Below are 8,713 nucleotides of genomic sequence, written 5' to 3' on the forward strand. Positions count from 1 at the left end.
GACACGGGTGATGGAAAACAACTCTGGACACTTCTTTTTTTTCTTTTCCTCACTTAAATTCAATATTTAGACTCTGATTCAGATTGTGTGAACGTGTAAAAAAGCTCTTAACACGAGTTGATTTCTTTTCCCACAGCTTTTTGGGTGAGTTTTGACACTGTTGTTCATGCTGGCTCCTGGTCGACAAGTCTCCCTGAGTCACTGGAGGTTTGTGCCAACTGGAGGGAAAGAGCCTGACCGCTAACAAGTGCTCACTGACTCATAGCCGCCACAGTATGTCCCACTGTGTTCGGGCATGTGTGAGTGAGCTCCAGAGTTTTATATACTATTCAGTTATATACTTCTTCCATTTATCACGCTTCCCACAGAAAATGTGTCCTTTTAGCAACGAGAACGGATCTGAGCTCGGATGCTGTCCTTCATTCACAACACACGAGTCCGAGCGCGAACAGACCAGGTGCGATCTGGCGAGAGATTGCAACATCACGTGAGGTTCATAATGTTGTTTTCAAGGTTTGACCAAAACAGCTTAAACTCTGTCATTTCTCAGCAAAAGATGAGATTTCTGACTAAAGAGGCAGCGGGACAATATGGATCGCTTCAAGGATGGAAAGGCCTTGAGTTAAGTTTGTTTAGAAAACAAATTCTCACAAACACTTCCAAAGAAGAAGACCGTATAGTCAAGCTATGTGTCTGATTTAATGAATAATACCATAATCAGGTTGGAACAGTGGGGCAGTGGTTAGAGCTGTTGCCTCCCAGCACGAAGGTCGCAGGATTGCTTCCCGACCCGGGGGCCTTTCAGGTACTCTGGTTTCTTCCCACAGACCAAAAACATGCATGTTAGGTTCATTGGTAACTGCAAAATTGTCCCAAGATGAGAGCGTGAATGGTTTTGTTTCTGTGTCCCTGTGATGGACTGGAGACATGTCCAGGGTGTCCCCTGCCTCTCGCTCAGTGATGACTGGAGACAGACACAAGCTCCAAGTGACCCGGAAAGGAGAAGCGGGTAAAGAAAATGGATGGATACCATGGTGACTTATGGGAGAAAAATTAGGGATTTTAGTGTTTATAAGAGTGGTTAATATTTGTGAAAGGGAGTTTATGACAGTCACACGTGTTTTGGAGCTTGTGCTTTGCAATCAGAAAAAATATATTTTTAAAAAGTTGAAATATTGAGAGCACATATTTATGTCTATAGTAACTAATAAAGCAAAAACTAGAAAAAGACAAACAAGCTGTTGATTTGTTTGGTCTTGTCAGTCTAAAAATACTGCATTTGAATTTGCAAAAAAAAAACCTTTTCTCTATCACTAACCATCCTCCTCATCTTCATCTCCTGACTTCAGCTTCTGTACCTCAGAAGAGGGACGTCGAAACTTTGTAACTGTGTAACACAGAAGCACTGAGCCGAAAAAAAGAAAATAAAGATAGTTACGTACATGGCATTTAAAATTTATTTATTCACAAAATTAAAAAACAAACCAATTAAATGTCTATTAATGTATGTTTTCTTTTTAGGACATATGTTCTTAATTGGCAGCTTGGTTTCTGAAACTGTTTTTTACAGAGTTGTGCTTTTCTTTTTGCCTCGGTGGCATTTTGTCTGTTATTGTGTTTCCAATTCAGGGCCACAGTTCAAACTCTCAGGAGAAGAACAGCAGCAGAACTCTGTGATAAACTGCTGGAGATCAATCAGTCCAGTTCAGTTTATTTCAACAACACCAATTCTTGGCAAACGTCATGTCAGGGCACTCAGCAAGAGGAAGTCCAAACCATAAACCTGTTTCAGATCCAGATTCAAAACCAATTCTCCAAAAAGAAACACCTCCACCTTTATTTATTGAAGCTGATCAGATGTTCAATCAATATTTTTTTTAACACAGGACCTGTTTGTGGCACTTTTTAGGATTATGATTGTTTCATATTTGACTTCTAAATTATATATACAATCCGTGCTCAAATCAAACCCTATTTTTTTACAGAAACAAACAGGGATTTCTGTCCAAAAGGGGGATGATGTCCCATCATCATCATCATCATCCCACCCACCTCTCCAAAAAAAAAAAAAAAAAATCTCCTCATCCTTCAAACCTGGAGCTTTCCATCCTCTCTGCTCAGAACATTTAGTTCTCAGTATTAGATCTAGCTCATTTTTATGCTAATATTGTTTTTTTTTTACCACCAGCTGTTGCTGGATTCCACCTGGTAACTAATGAAGTTATTCACCTTGTTTTCCTTGTAAATGACCCTACATTCATTTCATCAGTAGATCTGTGGAGTCATCCTTCAACGCCCAGCTCCTACTGACTCCCCTCTTCCGTTCAGTGGCTCTATAGATTTTCTCCAAATGATAAATTGGACAAAGGGAGCCACTGAGATGTGACCTTTTGTCTTAGATGGACCTAATTACGCTCAGGTTGTTTGGATAAGCCCGATAATAACATGTTGTGGGGTGGAACGTTAAAATAATCATCGAGGGACTGAGATGGCCATCTCCTTTAACTCCACGGTCTTATTGGCTAAAATAAAAAGCAATCAAAGCTTCAGAGGTGCACGAGGGTTTGCATGTTGTTCGCTTCTCTCACTTGACTGAAGAAACGCGCGGACTCCATCCCATCCATCACCTCCACCCCTCCCCTCAGCGCTCAAATCCAGAAGTGGCTCGTTTCTAGCCCATTCTCTCCTTTGGCTCCGGTTTAAGCAGAAACTTACAGAAAAGCTGCGGGTCTACAGGAGCTAGGCTACCAGAAAGTCTCCTGGGTTATTTGGGGGCGCCGGGAGGAGGTGGAGATGAGCCAGCTGGAGCGATTCTACAAGGGGTAAAAGAAAGTTGTGGATGCTTACTTTTACGCATGAACATTTAATGGACTTTTTCACCTCCAAAGGTTGTAGCGCAGTAAGAGAGCAGGTCCAATTCTTTCTTCTGCAAACATATCGCCCGCCAGCAGGCTGGAAGACCATCCGATCGGGAGATCACCGCGGATCCGCAGAGCGCAGATGATCGCAACTGGTGTTTGTGGCGTCGCGCTGGTGCTGGTGCTGGTGGTGCTGATTCCGGTCATGGTGAACTCCGCCGGAACCCCTGCCCGCTATGAGATGCTCGGATCTTGTCAGATGGTGTGCGACTCCCACGGGACCGCGACGGCGGCCACGGCCAAGGCCACCAATCCGATCAAAGACAACCGGCTGGTGCAGTCGCTGCCGACGTTCATCCAGGGTCCGCAGGGAGAGCCCGGGCGCGTCGGGAGGATGGGGCCCAGGGGTCCGGTAGGAGAGCCCGGGCCACCGGGACCGGCTGGTCCTCCCGGGGAGAGGGGCCCGCCTGGACTCCCGGGTCCACCCGGGTTACCGGGGGCGAACGGGCCAACCGGCGCCATCAGCGCAGCCACCTACAACACTGTGCCAAAGATTGCGTTTTACGCAGGGCTGAAAAAGCAGCACGAGGGCTATGAAGTGCTGAAGTTTGACGACGTTGTCACCAACCTTGGCAACCACTACGACCCTTCAACCGGAAAATTCACCTGTTCGATCCCCGGGATTTACTTCTTTGTTTACCACGTGCTGATGCGAGGCGGGGACGGCACGAGCATGTGGGCTGACCTCTGCAAAAACAACCAGGTGGGAAAATTATTTCATGTAAAACGGGGCTTTAACTTGTCTTAACATTTGGTACCATTTAGAGTCCATATTTTGGACTTTTTGCGCTTTTGCGCACAGGATGTCTCCAGGTAACTTGATACGAAACACCAAAAGTGAACAGATATGTGGATAAATGTTGCTTTAAATCAGAAGAATCATATTCGAGACTGGCTAAACTACCCACTGTTCAACTCTAATCAGAAGAAATGTGTCAAATGTATCTTTCAGGTGAGAGCCAGCGCCATCGCCCAGGACGCAGACCAGAACTACGATTACGCCAGCAACAGCGTCGTCCTTCATCTGGAGCCCGGGGACGAGATCTACATCAAGCTGGACGGCGGGAAGGCGCACGGAGGCAACAACAACAAATACAGCACCTTCTCGGGCTTCATGCTGTACGCAGACTGAAACATGAGCTGAAAGGACAGATGAGAGAGAGAGAGAGAGAAAAGTGCCGCTCTGTCTGCATATAGCTTGCTTCACTTGCACCTTCCCAAGACAGATCTCACTGTTTCTGTTGAAAATAATCGAAAGCGATAAGGAGGTCGTGCAAAAAATAAAATAAAATAAAAAACAACAACTTTATTTTGCAGCAAGGAAGAGCTGACATTGTAATCTCGAGTTTTAATTTGTAAACAGCAAATTTGTCAGATTGATTAATGTGGCTCTGAATGAACTGTTAGGCTTTACAAATTAATCATCAATATGTCAAACCAACTGTAGCTGCTGTGGTAACATACTGTATACCGAGTGAGTGTAAACTGAAAGTTCAATGTGGTATTTATCACTCAATTATAGATGCTTATAATATACTCACAGTTCACAGTGTTGTTAGTCTGTTTGTGTTTTTATTCTTTATTTTTTATTATAATGTCCTAGTTGTTGCAAGAAGCTGTGATGATGCATGTTTAAAAAAAAAAAAGGACATTCGAACACTGTGCAGCATCTAATGTGATGTTCATATTGAAGCACAAGCACGCTCGCAAAATGAACACTGCAAGTCATTTTTCGTGTGTGTGTGTGTGTCAACATCTGGTGTAGGCAGCGGGGGTAGCCTGGTGGTTTGTCACAAAACCGGACAGGACTGCTGCGTTCCTCCAGCTCTACAACACTCACCGAGCCGCTTGCTGAATTCCGAGCGTCTCCTGATGAGAACCGCTGTAAAAACGTAACACTGAAAATCCTCTGGCTCACTTTGTAAAGATTAATCAAAGTTATATAGTTGTTCCGCGGGTTCACAGTCATCTGTGGCCATCACACCATTGATCATGTGTTGAAGTCACCCTGTGAGGCCACCTGTTCCCAGATGAGAGCAGGACGTGTCCTTCATCTGTGCCAGCCCCGCCATCCTCCCGTAGACACACAGAGACACCCAGCGAGGGGCAACGGGACAACTCATCCAACACATTGTGTCAAGATCCGAGCAGCATACTGATTACTAACAGCTTCATTATTTTCCCCGCCAGATAACGCGTTTGCAGGAGTGTCGCAAATAGAAAGGGAGAAGTGATGATGTTTAAATTAAAACAGTTTCTGTAGCACCATAAGTGTGAGCACCACCGCTGGGTGAAAATGGTTTTCTTGGATTGTATTCACCACTTCGACCCCATACAGACAGGCCAAAAACCACTAAAAGTGAGACACAGCCATCCTGTAAGGCTCCTTTAAAAAAATCTGCTAACAAGGTGACAAATGGATGATCACAAACTTAAATTTAGGTTTTAATTAATAGGGGCATCGAGAAAAATGTCTCAGATGGATAAAACAGCTGTGCATCATTATTTTCCGATGAAAAAGATGAAATGACAAGGCACTTTGTTGAAAAATCTAAAGATTACAGACATTTATTCATTATGAATTAAGACGCCAATATCTCATTATTATTAAATGAGTCTGTTATTGCAAAGGTCTCAAAATGTTCATTGTGAGATGTTGAGTAGTCACAGGAAAATAAAATTGAAGTTCCATAAAATCACTTTGGGTGTGTGTTTTTTTTTTCTTCTTTCTTTTTTTTGGAGAGGGGTGGGGGGATTTATTTGAAGGTCAGCCAGCGTTTAGGATTGTCGATAAGGATTTTGTCCACCTGGTGCTGTGAGATGCCCCTCGTCAGCATCTTCGGCACGATGTTCTTCAGGATGTGAGAGTAGCCGTGGCCGCCGAACTTGGTCAGGCGATGCTTGGTGTGGATGTCGTGCGCCACCACTATCTTGTCTTCATAGCCCTCCTTCACCAGAAAAGCCATGCTGGAAACGCACAAACAAGCCCTGATACACATGTCATAAATACAGTGAAACTAACGTATATACTGAAAACACAAATCAGGATACACTTTAACCTCTTTTTTGAGAGAGATGAGCATCTACCTGTGTTTATTAACTGCATAAAGAGCTAATGATCCTAACACCTGATGTGAATGAAATGTATTTTAATAATGAATGTATTTAAGGCAAAAAAAAACAAACTAAGAAATGCTCAAAGAAAAGATGGTTTCAGCTGAGAGCAGTGTCACTCACGCCTTCACTCTCTGGCTGTCACTGGGCATGTCCACGTCGAGGTTAAACGGGTAGTTCAGCACCTCCATTCCAAACAGATCGTACTCCAGGTAGCTCCCCAAATTCGCAAACTCAAGCAGCTCACCTTCGTCGGAATAAGTCCTGCGAAAACAAACAAACAAACGAAACGCTGAACGAAAAGCTATAATGTGAACCTATAGAAGGGTTGGAAAAAAACACCAAAATTATTTTTATTCCATAATAAACATTCTAGTGCATTCTCTAAAGAAGATCCGAGAAGAAAAAGTGACATTAATAAATAAACCAATATAACTATTGATCATATAAAGTGCATTAAAGTACATATTTACTATAAATAAACAGCCTCATTTAAGTTTTGGTAGAACTAACAGCTTCTGTGGTAAACTTCATAGCACAGAAGCTGTTAAATGTTACTAGTCTCACAATACCTCTGAGAAAAAACCTTTTACACTTGTGTAGCAGTAAACACGCTGTTGAAGTCCTTCAGTGATTATTCACATCACATCTATCACAATAAATAATTCATTTTTTACACTTTTTTCTTTTTTTGTTACAAAACAAAGACAAAAATCAAGAGCGTTAACATAGTGCGAGTAAATACGGGAGGGTGCTCTGATTATCGCCTGCTGCCCAAAAGCTGAGCCTATGTCCGCGTGTCAGTTTGTTACCTAAACATCTCATGAATTTTAATGAAACTCCCGGAAAGTAATCACTGGATGTCCACCTGCAACTGATTAACTTTTGGAGTCAACTTGATTCAACTGACCTTAAAAAAAAACAACACAAAATTAGCTATAACTCAGTCAATTTTACAAACGCTGAGCTCAAATTTGGTGTGGTAATAGCTGAGACTGATCCTCAGCACTTACTGTAAATGTTGCTGGTAACTATTTGGAGTCTCCTCTGTCTGTGTGTTAGCAAAATATCTCATGAACCGGTGGACAGATTTGAATGAAACTCTCAGAAAGTAATTATTGGATGCACATCTACAATTGATTAAAGTCTGAAGCCGATCCAATTCAAGACGGACCCTACAGTTAATCAACTTTAGCAAACACAAAAATGGCTTTAACACCATTTTTTTTCACAGTTTGACCATATCAGCTATCCTATCTTGTTTCTGAACATAAGATGATCTTTGTCTAAAACTCTGCAGGTGATGTGCATTCCTTTAAGGTCTTAAACTTGGCATCTGTATCTGACGGACATCTCACCTGTCCAGGTGAGACATGACAGTTTTGCTTATGTCACCACCGGCCTCCTGGAGAATCCGAACCACCTCAGTTGGAGCAGCAGGATTCCTGCCGGGATGGATGATAACCGGGCAGCCCAGCTGAGTCTGAGCGTGGGCCGTGGCCCTCAACACCTTCGTCTCGCTCTCCGTGATGGGCCAGCCGGTGCCGATCTCGCCAATCACGCCGCAGCGGATGTCCGTGCCATCGGCCCCGTGCAGCACCTCGCTGACGATGATGTCTGTGAGCTGACAGAAGTGAGGAGTTAAACACGAAAACCATCACTCTGTAGACAAGCGGCTGACGCGTTGCTGACACATTCTGATTCCTCGCAGCTCCATAAACAGACTCGACGCTCATAAACTGAGCACCAGGTTTGAATAATAAGACGAGTGCGTGCACATTGTCAGTGTGTCAATACAAAAAAGACTGAACGGAGCCGGCAGAGATCCATTCAAATCAATCCAAAGTTACAGAGAAAATTCTTGCATATTAACACAAAGTGTTGAGAGAAAGTGTGATTGATCAAAATGTCAGAACAACAATATTAATCTGTGGGGCAATAAAGTTGAAGCAGCAAAACTGCAGACACACTGAAACAGCTAAAAGATGAATCTGTTTTAACTATATGAGCTCCACAGACCTTTTCCACGCTCATTTTCTTAGTGGCCTCAGTGTGGGTGCAGTCCACGTAGAACCCTGCTCCAGCTATGATGTGGACCCCGGTGTCTTTGGCCAGCTGTCGGAGGGCAGGCAGGTCCCGGTCGATCCCCGTTGTGGTGTTCTCCACGATCGTGCCCCCGCCTGCCTTCTTGAAGGCCAGCAGCTCGTCCCCCAAGGTCCTGACCTCCTGCTGCAGGAACAGGTTCTCCCGGCAGCTGTAGGGGTTCTGCCTGAGCCAGTGCATGTGCTGCATGTGAAAGGGGTTCTCCGCCACCGCCTCGTCACCAGGCGGAGGGGGGGTGTAGTTGAACCCGAAGCTCATGGTCAGGTGCTCGTGGGTCATGGTGCGGCCCAGCTGGTCTGGATCTATCAGACCCAGGACAGTCTGGACCTTTCCACTTAAAACTGACATGATCCTCTGATCTGGGTCCCACAAACTGAAAAATGCAAAGATTAATTTAGATACAAGAAACAGCAAGTGGAGTTTTTGCAGCTCAAAGCAGACAGGGGGTGATATGTGTGTGCACCAGGGACGTGCGGTCAGGGGAGGCAGGTGAGGCAGAGCCTCACCTGTCATCATGACAAGAAAAAAAAAAAATCATAACATAAAATGATTATTAATATTTGTCCACTGATCTTTAT

The 8,713-nt window shown here is 44.1% G+C and overlaps 2 protein-coding genes across 2 annotated transcripts in view; one reads left to right on the top strand and one right to left on the bottom strand.

Moving 5' to 3' along the window:
- The first annotated feature begins 2,150 nt into the window (after positions 1-2,150).
- On the top strand, positions 2,151-5,310 carry LOC108241646 (complement C1q-like protein 3). The gene is made up of 2 exons (XM_017425941.3): positions 2,151-3,621; positions 3,871-5,310. Exons 1-2 carry the CDS (start codon positions 3,001-3,003, stop codon positions 4,048-4,050), a joined length of 801 nt encoding a protein of 266 aa, XP_017281430.1. The 5' UTR covers positions 2,151-3,000; the 3' UTR covers positions 4,051-5,310.
- A 253-nt stretch (positions 5,311-5,563) lies between these two features.
- pter (phosphotriesterase related) overlaps positions 5,564-8,713 on the bottom strand; it is a 4,296-nt gene continuing 1,146 nt past the window's right edge. The window contains exons 2-5 of the mRNA XM_017425940.3: positions 8,052-8,508; positions 7,391-7,656; positions 6,156-6,296; positions 5,564-5,885 (exon numbers count right to left, since the gene is read on the bottom strand). Coding sequence (XP_017281429.1) covers positions 5,675-5,885; positions 6,156-6,296; positions 7,391-7,656; positions 8,052-8,483 — 1,050 coding nt within the window. The 5' untranslated portion in view covers positions 8,484-8,508 and the 3' untranslated portion in view covers positions 5,564-5,674. The remainder of the gene's footprint in view (positions 5,886-6,155; positions 6,297-7,390; positions 7,657-8,051; positions 8,509-8,713) is intronic.

Source organism: Kryptolebias marmoratus, linkage group LG20, assembly GCF_001649575.2.
Source record: "Kryptolebias marmoratus isolate JLee-2015 linkage group LG20, ASM164957v2, whole genome shotgun sequence".
NCBI classification, from domain to species: domain Eukaryota; kingdom Metazoa; phylum Chordata; class Actinopteri; order Cyprinodontiformes; family Rivulidae; genus Kryptolebias; species Kryptolebias marmoratus.

What these genes read in the sequence shown, in the direction of transcription:
- LOC108241646 (XM_017425941.3), top strand. Translation starts at nt 3,001, where the DNA reads ATGATCGCAACTGGTGTTTGTGGCGTCGCGCTGGTGCTGGTGCTGGTG. An exon ending in ACCTCTGCAAAAACAACCAG is followed by an intron (nt 3,622 to 3,870) that starts GTGGGAAAATTA and finishes TGTATCTTTCAG; the next exon opens with GTGAGAGCCAGCGCCATCGC.